Source organism: Berghia stephanieae, chromosome 1 (genome assembly GCF_034508935.2).
Source record: "Berghia stephanieae isolate SIO BIC M18660-M18661 chromosome 1, UCSD_Bste_1.3, whole genome shotgun sequence".
Classification (NCBI taxonomy): Eukaryota; Metazoa; Mollusca; class Gastropoda; order Nudibranchia; family Aeolidiidae; genus Berghia; species Berghia stephanieae.
In genome coordinates, this window is record NC_088360.1 from 93769471 (window position 1) to 93785608 (window position 16138).

The window sequence follows — 16138 nt, forward strand, 5'->3', positions numbered from 1 at the left end:
TGTGTTGTTTTGAATCAATAGACAGGTAGATAACCACGCCTCTCGGACAGTCGTCATAATGTAAACAAAGGCAGCGATTGGTAGACACAGCAAACTACACAGATTTTACTGTCGATGGTATGTGTTTAAGTAAAATACCCACTGTTCTACCGCTTGATCAATAGCACAAACACAGAAAACTATGTGTAAATTTAAACGTTCGTAATCTGATCGAGAAAATCGTGTAATAACTAGTCACCCATTTGGCGGTATAAAAACAATAACAATGATCAGAGAGGGGTCGAATTCATTCACATTGCTGTTTATAAACAACCAACTATGTTTGTCCGACCACGTGTGAGGGTGTGTCACAAATTCCATGTTTTGATTGGTCAAAATTCTACTGGTTAATAGAGCAATCCACTCACAACCACATGGAGTGCCATCAAACCGGGTAGAGTCGGATTTTTTTTTCATTTTTCTCTAATCTTTCTGTTCATTCAACAATGGCTGGGGAAATAATTTTTTTTAAATTGAGCTTTTATATAGCGCAATATCCGATAAACGGTGCTCGAAGCGAAGCACTTTACAAGGGGTCAGTAGCCAACAGCAACACTTAACATGAAGGACGGGACGTGATGCCTGTTAGGCGAAATTTCTTCTTTTTTTTATTTTGACAGAGAAACAATGGCCAAATACTTTGCATTTTACATCTGAGAACGGTGAGAGAATATGAGTAAAGAGCCTTTGCTAGGACTTAACTGTGCACCTCTCAAAGCGGGACTCGATCCAGTACCTTCCGATTCGAAGGCCAGTGTCATACCACAAGATCGCTCAGTCGTACATTGAGGTTAGGTGATATCAAAAGACGATAATATGATCAATAAGAAGCATGAAGGATTCTGTCGTCCTATTACAAATCACCAAGCATCCGACGTCCTCTGACGTTTTTGGGTTTTTTTCGAGCTTGGAATGGGTAGGTCTAGCGGCTTTTCTCTTTATTCTTAGTATTTTGCCCGTGCCCGACGTCTTAATCCGGAGGACAGTAGAGGACGGCAGTGCCGGGTCGTCGGAGTCAGTCTCCGGTCAGCCCTTATACAGTTAGTGAGAATTACTCATAAACGCGGATGGTAAAAACCAATAACAGACCTGAGTGACGTCAACTTCATTCTATCTATAGCATGTCATCTCTTGATTTATAAATTAGATAGAAGTTTTCTGGTCAAAGAGATAAAATGCTTCTGTATTGATGCTATGCGTTTAGGAAAAATACTCACAACTACATAACATAAACATAACATAACATGTGGTATAGGGCAAAATATAGGATAAGATCCTTTGAATGCCCTTAATATTAATTAGTAATGCCATAAATCTATTGATTAAATATTACAATAACGATACACGTGGTAAAGATAGTATTTCAACTTAAATGTACTCATGTGGTGTACAAACATATATCTTTAACCGTGACATGCAAAGCGCACACACAACCACACACACACACACACACACACACACACACACACATACACACGCGTATAGAAGATAACCATAATAATATAATAATGCATAATATATACATACAAGATTGAAAGCCATGTCAACAGCAGAGCAAACAAGTATTATTCGTCATATATAAATCTCCCATCATATAATTCCCTGTCTACTAACACCTTGAAATAATCCATAGATTTTGCATTCTTTGTTTCAAATTTCAAACTGTTCCATTTCTGAACAATACGAATACCGAACCAGTTTTGTCTTATGTTTGTTTTGCATCTAGAGACAAAAATCTTAAACTTGTCCCCTCTAGTAAAAGTAATATTAGAATATGAAAAAAAATCAGAAAAGTCTATCCTATCCAGACCATGTACCAATCTATAAACCTGAATTAAATCCCCACGAATTCTTCTATATTTCAAACTGGGTAAGTCAAGAAATTCTAACCTTTCCTTATAAGATAAATACTGTATTGTATAAATTTTTTTGGTAGCTCTCCTCTGTACACTTTCAATACTAATAGATTGTCTTTTATATAATGGGCTCCAGATGCAATTTCCGTATTCTAGAATTGGTCGAACGAGCGATTTATACAAATATAAAAATGTGGTTTTATCAAGACTTATAAAGGTTCTATATATTATTCCCATCATTCTGTTTGCACGGCTTACACAATTATCAATATGTAAATCAAAATTCAAATGTGAATCAAACGTAACTCCCACATCCTTTTCATAAGGCACAACGGAAAGTAGATTTGACATAGAAGTATCGGTAAAATAATTATGACATGGATTATTTTTTCCTATATGTAATACTTTACATTTCGAAACATTAAAATCCAAATGCCATGTTGTAGACCATTTGAAAAGTGAAAATATATCATTTTGTAGAATGTTATGATGTTCAGTTGTACTATAGATCTTTGTACCGTCTGCAAACAGTTTGCAGGCTGAATTTATGCCACATGGTAAATCATTTATATATAAAAGAAATAAAAGTGGTCCCAATACGCTTCCTTGGGGTACACCGCTAATTACATTCTTAAAATCCGACCCCACACCATTGACAAGGACCCTTTGTATTCAATTAGTAAGACAGTCTTTAATCCAGTTAAAGATTTTCCCTTTAAATCCATATGTTTTTAGTTTAATGAATAATCTCTCATGAGGTACAGAATCAAAAGCCTTGCGGAAATCAAGATAAACAACATCAATGCATTGATCACGATCAATTAACTTGGTAAAATCTTGGTACAACTACGTCAGCTAGATATAACGGATATCGATAGAATGAAGTTTTTTCCGTATAGATATTGTGCGCTTGGCTAAGAAACTCACAACATTGCCATCCGGACGTATAACGGATCAACACACTAAACTATGTGTAACCTTAAACGTTTATAGTCTGGTTAATTCAGTTAGTGAGACTTACTTATAAACACAGATCGCAAAAAAAAAAAAAAAAAAAAACAATAACAAAGACGGGAATGACGTCAACTTCAACTTCATTCTATCTATACTGCCGGATAGCAATGTTGTGAATATCTTAGACAAACGCATAATATCTACACCCAGATATAACGTACCATCACACAAAACTATGATTAACTTTGATTGTTTACAGTCTGATTGGTGAAAACTAATAATTAAAATGGCTGTCTAAAAACAATAGCAAAGAGCTCAGTGAGTCTATTGTAGGATAGAGTGAGCGTTTACCTTTTTCAACAGAAAAGCCATAATCAGCTCCAACCGTCAGTTGCCCGTCCAGTGTCTTGCTAAACCAGCGATGAACACTTTCCGATACTTTGTCCTCGGCAACATTGTCATTCCTGTGTGTAAAGAATAAAACGAATAATGTTTAATGAATGCTATGCGTTTAGATAAAACACTCATAACATCTGCCAGCCGGATATAACGTACCAACACACAGAACAAGGTGAAGCTTTGAACGTTTATAGATGTGTGTGCTTGGCTAACAAACTCACAACATTGCCATCCGGAAATATAACGGACCAACAAATAAAGATAACAAAGACCTGAGTGACGTCAACTTCGTTCTATCTATGGGTTGTTATTTTTTATTTTTGCCGTCCGCGTTTATGAGTAATTCTCACTGAACAGTATTAACAAAACTTTAAACGATTAAGGTTACACGTAGTTTTGTGTGTTGGTCCGTCATACTTCCGGATGGCAATGTTGTGGGCTTCTTAGCCAAGCGCATACTATCTATAGTCTGACTTGTAGAATTTAGTGAGAACTACTCTTAAAAATGACTGACTAAAAACAATAACAAAGAGCTGAATGAAGTCAATTTAGTTCCTTCTATAACAAACACATTTTAAAAGCTGGTAGTAGTTTGGCCCTAAACTTTTTACTTCAATATCGATAGAATATAATGCCATCCAACTTGTCAATAAACTCTTCAACTCGAGTCTTCCTCGACGCTAATTTGTCAAGCTTAAAATTAAACTGATGAAATTTGATTATGCTTGTTCAGTCTGAAAGTCACACCATAAAAATCAAATAAAAAATAAGAAAGTACACAAGAACGTGATGAGATTATCTTGCAAATGACAATTCGTTCATTGCTAAAAATATTTTTTAAAAGAATCGCGTATGAAACAATTAGAATGTTTACCGCATCATGAACGGGCTTGCGATAGCTCAGTTGCTAGAGCACTAGCGTCATGTGCAAGGGGACCGAGATTATTTTCTAACCCCTTGTCCATTCAGCAGTGATTGGGTAGCTGGGTCTGTTAGATCTGGCGGAAAGTACTTTATAATAGACTAGCGTCCTATCAAAAGGATGTCAAGATATTAATATTGACCGTTTCGCGCTATAGAAACATTGTCAAAATCTCAGACTAGAGAGTTTTTGGCCAAGATGAGGGATATTTGCATCGGTTGATATTTGAAGGACCAGTTTTCTGATCAAGTATTCGAGTTGGTCCAGAGTACGACAGCTACCTGGTTGATAAATGTCTTCATTACAGAGTAGAAAGCCATTCCTTCAAACGTTAAGAAGCTCACAACATTGCCATCCGGAAGTATAACGGACCAACACACAAAACTATGTGTAACCGTAAAGTTTTATATTCTGATTAATACAGCTTAGTGAGAATTACTCATAAACACGGATGGCAAAGAACAATAACAAAGACCTTAGTGACGTCATCTTCGTTCTATCTATACTATTGGATTATCTCGACAGCAATTTAATGTTTTATATTTCAAATTCATACTTTAAAAAAAAAAAACAAAAAAAAAAAACTTGGTTGATTCCGTAAAATGAAGGGCAAGTTCTGTAAATGGGATTGATGACAAAATATGAATGCGGATTTGATACGGTCTGCAATAATGGGGATCTAACAGTAATCATAAACTGGAAATAAACGACATAATAGATACACAAACACACACACACACGCACACACACTCGCGCGCGCATATATATATATATATATATATATATATATATATAATATATATATATATATACAAACACTCCCAACCTCTCCCCAATACACACAAAGACTCAAAACATGCCTTAGGTAATTGAACCAATCAATACAACTATATGCATGTAAATGAAGTCTAGTTGTTGTTTTATGGTGGAAATCCGTACATTCCAAACCTATAAACACATTGAGGTCATTCAGCTCGTGTTCATAGATATCTCGACTTAAGAGGTCTTTCTTTGGCTCTATTCAGACTGTATTCGATAGTGGATTTATATAACAATAATAACGATGATGATGATGATGATGATGATCATTATTAATGTCACCATCAACCTCATCATCATCATCATCATCATCATCATCATCATTATTATTATTATTATTATTATTATTATTATTATTATTATTATTATTATTATTATTATTATATATTATATTATTATTATTATCATTATCATTATTATTATTATTATTATTATTATTATTATTATTATTATTATTATTATTATCTTTTTATGAGTAATAGAATTTTAATCACTGATCACTAATTCATAATTCTGGGCATTCTTCTATTAAATAATTAATACCAAATAGAATAAAAAATTTAACACATGATAAAGCAAGAATTTTTGTAAGGTCTCAGGTATTAGAGTTTTTGCCAAGATGAGGGTCATTTAAATCGATCGAACATTTGAAGGACGAGATTTTTTTAAATACTTGTTTTTTCCAGAATACGGCGGTTAACTGGTTAATAGGTATGAATGAGTCTGAGTTTATAGATAGTATGCGCTTGGCTTAGAAGTTCATAACATTGCCATCCGGAAGTATAACGGATCAATAAACAAACTGTGTATAATCATGAACTTTTATAGTCTGGATAATACCGTTTAGTGAGTATTACTTATAAACCAGGATTGCAAAAAATAATAACAAAGACCAGAGTGACGTCAACTTCATTCTATCTATATGCTATTAATCCAATGGAATATGTTGGTTTTCCCGAGTATGGCATTAACTGCTTAATGGGTATGAGTCTGAGTTTATATCCTATCCGTTCAATGGAAAATGAAAATGAAGTAGATATCGATACTCTCAAGTCGACGTATATTTAATGACAAGTCTGAGAACCCAAATTGTTTTACTATCATTGTTGCAGTGGATATATAGTCAGACGAAGGGAAAATGGTGTCCATTACAATAGTATAACAATTTAGTTCGTTTTCACACGTGAAGATATATATATATATATATATATATATATATATATATATATATATATATATATATAAATTCACTCACTTATATTTCAGCCAAAACGAACGTTTCAATGATTCTTTCATCTCCCAAGGAGATGAAAGAATCCTTGAAACGTTCGTTTTGGCTGAAATATACGTGAGTGAATTTATTTATTTTTATATGCTCTAATTATCGAGCACTCTCGTGCCTACACGTACCAATTAACACTCATAAATACATATATATATAATATATATATATATATAATAAATAAGATAGTATGCACTTGGCTAAAGAGTTCACAACATTGCCATCCGGAAGTATAACGGACCAACACACTAAACTGTGTAACCATGATCATTTATAGTCAGGTAAATACAGTTTAGTGAAAACTACTCATAAACGCGGATGGCAAAAAACAATAACAAAGACCTGACGACGTCAACTTCGAACTATCAATATATACGCACATGCGCTTCGTAAACCCACTTTTATCATTGTTAATTTTCTTTTGTAACCTGCTTTGCGAAAACATGAATCATTTTTACTGCTTCCCTTGGATTTATTAAATCCACCACTTTGTCAACGCATAGAAATAGAACATTTTTAAAGAAGCGTCCACTTAAATTTTATAAGATAACTTCAGACAGCCCTGCTGTATCTGACAAAACACATTTTATTTATTTTGTCCACAATATTCTGACTTCAAATATTAATAAAATTACCCTTGGCTTAGTTATTAAGATTACATGAAAATCATTGGAAAACTTTTGATCTGCACTTTTTATGTTACTGCTCACCAAAGTAGACGAACCCGAAATTCAGCTTTGTCAAAGAAAGTTTTAGCAAATTTTTAACCTGAAGGCTCTTTAAACATTTAACTAAAATATAAATCGATTAAAATGACTCTCAACTTTATAGCAAGTTTAAAATTTGAGACTTTTTTGCAGTCTCAGGCTTGAAACGAATCTGAAATCATTGAAAAGTCAAGAGTTATTTTAGTCGAACAATACTTGAAATTAAACTTCTGGTCACAATCAAAAGAATGATCTTTGAATAAGAATGTCTAATCAAGACGATGGCGATAGAAATATTTCGCATTATGTAAACAATATATGAACGATGATATAAACGATGAGACGATAACAACAATGTAAGAGAGAAAGGTGTCATCTACAGTCGAATCCTCACACACTGATACACAAACACACCCACATGAAGCCGTTAACTAAAGGTGTATCCGTTCTGAAATGATCCCTGGTCATAACAGTTTACTACATATTTATTCTATGACGTCCATGCCGTTACCATGGTTACTAAATAAATGATTTAATCTTATCAGATTTATCTCTGACAAATGACAACAGAACTGGTTTGTATGGCCTTGTTGATCGGTGTTTAATACCAGCACCGGGATTTTATAATTTTGATTAATCCGTGTATACGATGCCAAGTCACGAGATCCGAGGACACGAAATTGAAATGGAAATAAGGAGAGGCTGAACTATGGAGAGGTCGAACTATGGACTGACTGATGGACTGCCGAAAGACAAACATGTGTTGTCTTTTAGAAGACGATAACATCATCCACTGACAAATTTAAAATTGGATTGTTTGTCTTCGTTATGTATTGTGTTTACATATCTAATTTCAAAACAAAAGACTAAAATTCAATTGCATTTTATGAATACGATCTTTGTTGTACAAGCAAACCCACAACATCTTCGATGTAAAACATTGTCATGTATGTTATCTCCGCAATGAAACCTACTGGATATGTCCCTCTCTCTCTACCTCAGTCATTCTCATTAACGTATTCAACAAAATATCTAGCTAGTTTAGAAAGAAATTTTGATTTTGTGCCGTTATTTCGTATCTATGAATTAAATAAGTAAAATTAAATTACTTTAATATAATGCCAAAGGGCAAAAATGACAAAATGTCGAACTCAATTTTTCCTGCCAACCGACTTTTAAAAAATGCTATTAAAATGTCAAATTGGTATCCCATTTTATAGTTTCTGGCTTTAAACGACGTCATAAAACTTGGGGATTGAAGAAAATTAATGTAAAAATTTATATGGCCATTGTAAAAGTGTCTGAAACTGCAAAAATCTCGACGTTTTTCATTAGAAGAATAAAAATATTAACAATCTGCCTTTTTATAGCAAAAAAAAACAAAACCAGTCTGGTTTTCTCTGTAGACGTCACACAGTACACAGACAGAAAGACTAACTCTTTTATTAATATAGATTTAAAGCGATGACTTTCCTAACTTGCTAAGTCGCGTTCTCATCATTAGGAGAAATCCGCAATTTTTTAGTCATTTTTAGTGACTTAAAGAGGAAAATATTTGACTTGATTGTTTTATGGAAGACCCTGAATATTTTTTAATTTCAAGTTTCCTTTGATGATTGTATGATGTCTATGGCCTAAGAACTCAATTTCTATTTTGTTGTGTGACTTGGCAATTTTTGAAAGCCACCTCGCTATTTGATTACTCCGCATCACCATTCTCGAAATGTTATGATCACAATTTTTTTCCATCACAGGGTACTCAACAGTCTTTTTGACTTGAGCAACTATGTCATGTTATGTTATGTTACGAATTTATAAACTTCTAATTGAAATAGTTTTCGACAAGTCAAAATACAATATTTTCGTCAGGTTAGGTCACACTAACCATTGGTGTACAAATGAAGAAGAAGAAGAAGAAGAAGAAGAAGAAGAAGAAGAAGAAGAAGAAGAAGAAGAAGAAGAAGAAGAAGAAGAAGAAGAAGAAGAAGAAGAAGAAGAAGAAGAAGAAGAAGAAGAAGAAGAAGAAGAAGAAGAAGAAGAAGAAGAAGAAGAAGAAGAAATATTAAGTGAGTAAATTTTACTTTATAAAAGGGAATAACAACAGAAAAAACTATGTTTCGGCCCTTCGCCTTCATTAGGAAACAAACAATCAAGAAACTTTGTGATTGCAAAAACCAGCCCAAACGGACGTGCCCATGACCTAACATCGCTTACCGTCTTCTTCCTTCCACAGATGTACAAAAGTTTCGCAGAAACTTTTCTGAATTAAAAATTCACCCCATACACAGGAGCATACTCAATGTCTCAATCGTTCTATGTTATATGTTTGTGTTGAGAATATTGGCTATTAAGCTTAACTGCTGGTCATAAATTACTACGCGATGGTGGTGTGCGAACGAATCGGCGATCTCAAGAAGTGGGTGAGAGAGGGATCTAGAAATGACTTGGGTTTGAAACGAATATTTTTGTGTTCGTGGATAGCTCACACGGTAGAGCCACGCTCTCACCTGCCAGGCGGAGTTGTCGTACCAGTAAGGTCGCAGGTTCGAACCCCACCACCGCCGCGAATAATTTTTATTCTCTATTGTGTTCTGGCACTTTTCTACTCACTTCATATCTTGTTGTTACCAACATAAGTGCCTGCTCCACTCACTTTTCTGAATTAAAAATTCACCCCATACACCGGAGCATACTCAATGTCTCAATCGTTCTATGTTATATGTTTGTGTTGAGAATATTGGCTATTAAGCTTAACTGCTGGTCATAAATTACTACGCGATGGTGGTGTGCGAACGAATCGGCGATCTCAAGAAGTGGGTGAGAGAGGGATCTAGAAATGACTTGGGTTTGAAACGAATATTTTTGTGTTCGTGGATAGCTCACACGGTAGAGCCACGCTCTCACCTGCCAGGCGGAGTTGTCGTACCAATAAGGTCGCAGGTTCGAACCCCACCACCGCCGCGAATAATTTTTATTCTCTATTGTCTTCTGGCACTTTTCTACTCACTTCATATCTTGTTGTTACCAACATAAGTGCCTGCTCCACTCACTTTTCTGAATTAAAAATTCACCCCATACACCGGAGCATACTCAATGTCTCAATCGTTCTATGTTATATGTTTGTGTTGAGAATATTGGCTATTAAGCTTAACTGCTGGTCATAAATTACTACGCGATGGTGGTGTGCGAACGAATCGGCGATCTCAAGAAGTGGGTTGAGAGAGGGATCTAGAAATGACTTGGGTTTGTAACGAATATTTTTGTGTTCGTGGATAGCTCACACGGTAGAGCCACGCTCTCACCTGCCAGGCGGAGTTGTCGTACCAATAAGGTCGCAGGTTCGAACCCCACCACCGCCGCGAATAATTTTTATTCTCTATTGTCTTCTGGCACTTTTCTACTCACTTCATATCTTGTTGTTACCAACATAAGTGCCTGCTCCACTCACTTTTCTGAATTAAAAATTCACCCCATACACCGGAGCATACTCAATGTCTCAATCGTCCTATGTTATATGTTTGTGTTGAGAATATTGGCTATTAAGCTTAACTCTGGTCATAAATTACTACGCGATGGTGGTGTGCGAACGAATCGGCGATCTCAAGAAGTGGGTGAGAGAGGGATCTAGAAATGACTTGGGTTTGAAACGAATATTTTTGTGTCGTGGATAGCTCACACGGTAGAGCCACGCTCTCACCTGCCAGGCGGAGTTGTCGTACCAATAAGGTCGCAGGTTCGAACCCCACCACCGCCGCGAATAATTTTTATTCTCTATTGTCTTCTGGCACTTTTCTACTCACTTCATATCTTGTTGTTACCAACATAAGTGCCTGCTCCACTCACTTTTCTGAATTAAAAATTCACCCCATACACCGGAGCATATCATGTCTCAATCGTTCTATGTTATAGATAGAATGCGCTTGCCGGTTCACAACATTGCCATCCGAATATAACGACCAACACGCAAACTCGTGTAACATGCTTTTAGTGATACAGTTTAGTGAGAACAACTCACAAATGCGGATGGCAAAAACAATAACAAAGGCCCGAGTGACGTCATCTGCATACTATCTATATGTTTGTGTTGAGAATATTGGCTATTAAGCTTAACTGCTGGTCATAAATTACTACGCGATGGTGGTGTGCGAACGAATCGGCGATCTCAAGAAGTGGGTGAGAGAGGGATCTAGAAATGACTTGGGTTTGAAACGAATATTTTTGTGTTCGTGGATAGCTTACACGGTAGAGCCACGCTCTCACCTGCCAGGCGGAGTTGTCGTACCAATAAGGTCGCAGGTTCGAACCCCACCACCGCCGCGAATAATTTTTATTCTCTATAGATAGTATGCGCTTGGCCAAGGAGTTCACAACATTGCCATCCGGAAGTATAACGGACCAACACACAAACCTGATGTACCTGAACTTTATGTTGGTTATACAGTTAGTGAAACAAACTCACAAACGCGATGCAAAACAATAACAAAGGCCTGAGTGACGTCATCTGCATACTATCTATTGTCTTCTGGCACTTTTCTACTCACTTCATATCTTGCAGAAGTTTAAAAAGCTTTTGGCAAAAGCAGAGACAATATCGCATTGGTTCTTATTAATCCACAAATATGTATTCGGCTCAATGAAAAGACAACGATCAGGTGCCCATGTTAGACCAGAATGTGGCGAGAAAATGTGAGCTTTTCAAGATAATCAAATTTGCTCAAACAACAACACGGCTCTACACAAACCAAAATTCAAATCAATACAAGACGACCTACTCCGAAAGAAATAAAGCAGTGGTTTGTATCGTAGCCATCGTAGACGTATATAGATTGGTATGCGCTTGGCTAAGAAGCTCATAACATTGCCATCCGGAAGTATAACGGACCAACACACAAAACTGTGTGTATCCATGAGCGTTTATAGTCGGGTTAATACAGTTCAGTGAGCATTACTCATAAACGCGGATGGCAAAAAACAATAACAAAGACATGAGTGACGTCATCTTCGAACTATCTATAGATAGTATGCAGATGACGTCACTCAGGCCTTTGTTATTGTTTTTGCCATCCGCGTTTGTGAGTTGTTCTCACTAAACTGTATTAACCAGACTATAAAAGTTCATGGTTACACAGAGTTTGTGTGTTGGTCCGTTCTACTTCCGGATGGCAATGTTGTGAACTCCTTGGCCAGGTGCATTCTATCTATAGCCTGACCGTAGTCATCGTAAAGTTATAGCCTGACACTGACCAAAAATTCGTCAAAATGCCAGTCTTTTGCCACAAAAGAAAACAAATCGTGAGTTGTATTCAATAGTTCAACCAATGGAATGACTTGTTCCCTTGAGCTCTACTAACGACAACTCACTAGACGCAACACAAACCTAAAAATGACGTCAAACTGCCAGTCCTTGAGGGTTCTTGTGTCAGGCAATATGTTAACGATGGCTACGGCCTGACACTGACCAAAAAATGGACGTCAAAAGACAAGTCTTTGGCCACAAAAGAAAATAAATCGTGAGTTGTATTTAATAGTTCAACCAATCGGGTCACTTGTTTCCTTGAGCACTACTAACAACAACTCACAGACTTGACGGTGCAAAAACCTAGAAAAGGACGTCAAACTATAACACCTAGTGGGTTTTAGGGTAGCCATCGTCAACTTATAGTCTGACACAAGGACCCACAAGACTTATATTTTGACGTCATTTTTTAGGTTTGTACAGCGTCTGCTGAGTTGTCGTTAGTAGTGTTCAAGGAATCAAGTGATCTATTGGTTGAACTAATGAATACAACTCACGATTTTTTTTCTTTTGTTGCTAAAGACTTGTCTTTTGACGTAATTTTTTGGTTAGTGTCGGAATAAAATAAGTTAACGATGGCTAAAGTTCTTGTGTCAGGCTGTAGCCATCGTTAACTTGTAGTCTGACACAAGAACCCACTCGGACTTATAGTTTGACGTCATTTTTTAGGTTTTTGCACCGTCTTGTAAATTGTCGTTAGTAAAGCTCAAGGGAACAAGTCATTCCATTGGTTGAACTATTGAATACAACTCACGATTTGTTTTCTTTTGACGTCATTTTTTGGTCAGGCTATAAGTTAAAGATGGCTACGGTCCGGCTACAAGTTTACGATGGCTACGTTCTCGCGTCAGGCTATAAGTTAACGATGGCTACGGTTGTATTCATTACGAGAAAGAACGACATTGATGTGACTCAGCTCGTTGTTATTATTTTAGACATCCATTTCATTAAATTATATCAAACAGACTTTCAACGTTCAGGGTTAGTCATAGTTTTGAGTTTTGGTACGGTATATCCGGCTGGCAGATGCTGTGAGTATTTTACCCAAACGCATAGCATCAATAACCAATGAGATCATGTGTCTCCTCGAGCACTGCTAAAACATACAACTCACTTTTCACTTTCTTTTGGCGATCGTCGCATTGGATTGCGATGTGATGTTTAGGGAAATGTAAGGTTATGAGTTTACGACGGCTGAACTCGAGCCCGGGACCAAACGGTAACAAGGTGAACGTCACTCAGTCGCATAATAGTATGTCAACAAAAGAGTTCAACACGAATCCAATAATTATAATGGGTTCAGTCACCTCCATATAGATAGTATGCGCTTGGATAAGAAGCTCAAAACAGTGCATCCGGAAGTATAACGGACTAACACACAAAACTGTGTGTATCCATGAACGTTTATAGTCGGGTTAATGCAGTTCAGTGAGCATTACTCATGAACGCGGATGGCAAAAAAACAATAACAAACACCTGAGTGACGTCATCTTCGAACTGTCTATATCAGGCTACGTGACCTCGTATATCAAACAATCAATTTAGCAGGTCCAAATGACAAAATAATAATTCAAATGATGATTAATTTTGCGAAATAATACAGTGGCCCGATCCCAATGACCTGTGTGGACTACTGAGCATGTTATCTATTATGAGATGGACATGTTGTGGTGATTTTATAGCAGGAGCGTTTATTTCCTCGATTTCTCGTCATTCTCCTCCTTTTTACCACCACAACCACCACCATCATAACCCTTATCATCATCATATCATCATCATATCATCATCATCATCATCATCATCATCATCATCATCATCATCATTGTCGTCGTCATCATCACCATCATCATCGTCATCATCATCATCATCATCATCATCATCATCATCATCATCATCATCATTATCATCGTAGTTGTCGTTATTAACCTCATCATAATCCTCATCATCAAATCTGGGATTTTTCAAACATCTATTATGGCTGCCCTTCAAAGAAAGGAACAAATACAATTATTTAATTATATTGAAGGAACAGGCCTACAATGTCTTCAAAATTTTTAATTTCCTTATGAGTTAGCTAGAACACTGAGATCTCCAAATGACTCCTGTAAATTGTAACTCCCAAAATTAGACAAGAATCAGGAGAGGATTTTTTTTCATATTCTGGTCCCATAGCCCTGAACGGCTGTCATTACTCTCCCAGAAATTCATCATTAATTTATGAACCTCTTTACATGGAACATGAAGACTCAATTATTCAAAACTGCTTTTGATTAGATTGGATTTCTTTAAAATAGTTAATATATTATTTGGGGAGAAATAAACAATATTAGGAATAGGCGGTTATCTATTATACTTTTTATACTACTGTATTGTATTTTGAGATTTGTCCGTAATTCTGAGCTGGTTGATAAAAATTTAACATTGGCTTTACGGAACAATGTTGACCCCCAACCCTGCCTATTTTTAAAAAAAATAGATTAGAAAGATTCTCATTACTTTATGCTTTCAAGAGATATTTAAAATTACGTCATCATTTTCTGTTGCGGATGACATTATTATTATTTGATAGTATCAATAGAGATTTAAAATTTCGCCATCAATTTTTTGTTGTGGATATGCTAGAATTGTGTAAAATAAATTAGACTCGCAATGAAAGTCAAAGTTCAAAAAGGACTGAGTATTACGACCAAGCAGATTTTCTTCGTATTAATTTAAGTCAAAATTAGCCTGAAATAAAAAGGTTTACAAGTTACTCGTATATCAGTCCATTAAAAATAGTTTTATGATCTTTAGAGTTCCCAGTAATTCTGTGCTCGATTATATAAATTTTACATTGGCTGTTCGGAACAATGTTGATCCCAACCTTTTTTTTTTAAATAATAAACCATTTTTATTATTATTATTATTATTATTATTATTATTATTATTATTATTATTATTATTATTATATTATTATTATTATTATTATTATTATTATCATTATTATTATTATTATCATCATCATCATTATTGATTTTATAATCATTACTAACTGAGCCCCCCCCCCCCCTTCAAGCCAACCTCAACTTCTTCTCTGAAATCGTTTATTATTTGTCAACATAATATCATACCTCTAAGCCTTAATATTCTTATTTACTCGTCGTGCGATCTTATTCCTGCTGTAAAGGAAATATCTTCCCAACCTACACAAAACTATTCCCCGCTGCAACAAAGAAAATAAGCTCATCAACAAACTTGTGTTCGATTATCAGAATTGTAAATATTAGATCTAATCCATTTATTTTCCCCGCCGTATCATTATTCATGGCTAGACAATAAATCTCCTCCAAATCGTATATGTGCCCCATTGCCTCAAACCGGTAAGATGTAAGGGTGTTTCAAGTGCTGAAAATTGAATTTGTAGATAAAAATATTAAACTTAGATGGAGTTAATGTATTTTATGAGGCAGATTGAGTATAATTATTGAATATGCGAAAAACTGAAGTTTAATATTTATGATTATTTTACTGTGAATTTTACAATTTTGGTACTAGTTGTATTCCGACATAACACATGTTTGACGTGGCAGTCCACCAATAAATATCGTACGATCTAATCCTTGTGGTGAGGTTGGTTGTGAAATGTTGCCAGGGTTATACTTTGTTCTGATGTCGTACTTTGAAAAAATACCAACACATTTTTAAAAATGTTGGCAGAAAATCGTCCTTCAAATAAGGATCGATTAAAATGACCCCCACCATGTCGAAAGCTCTCAAACACGGGACTTCAAGAAAAAGTCCCAAGTTTGAGTGTCTGTGATATGATGAGGGTAAGTTTAATCGATTGATATTTGAAGGCGAGTTTTCTAGCCAAATTTTTTTATT

The 16138-nt window shown here is 35.7% G+C and overlaps 1 protein-coding gene across 2 annotated transcripts in view; it reads right to left on the bottom strand.

Annotated features, from left to right (window-relative positions):
- LOC144962409 (uncharacterized) overlaps positions 1 to 16138 on the bottom strand; it is a 144206-nt gene that overhangs the window by 55184 nt on the left and 72884 nt on the right. For both annotated transcript variants that reach the window (XM_078895322.1, XM_078895321.1), the window contains exon 3: positions 3201 to 3313. In XM_078895322.1, coding sequence (XP_078751448.1) covers positions 3201 to 3221 — 21 coding nt within the window. In that variant the 5' untranslated portion in view covers positions 3222 to 3313. The remainder of the gene's footprint in view (positions 1 to 3200; positions 3314 to 16138) is intronic.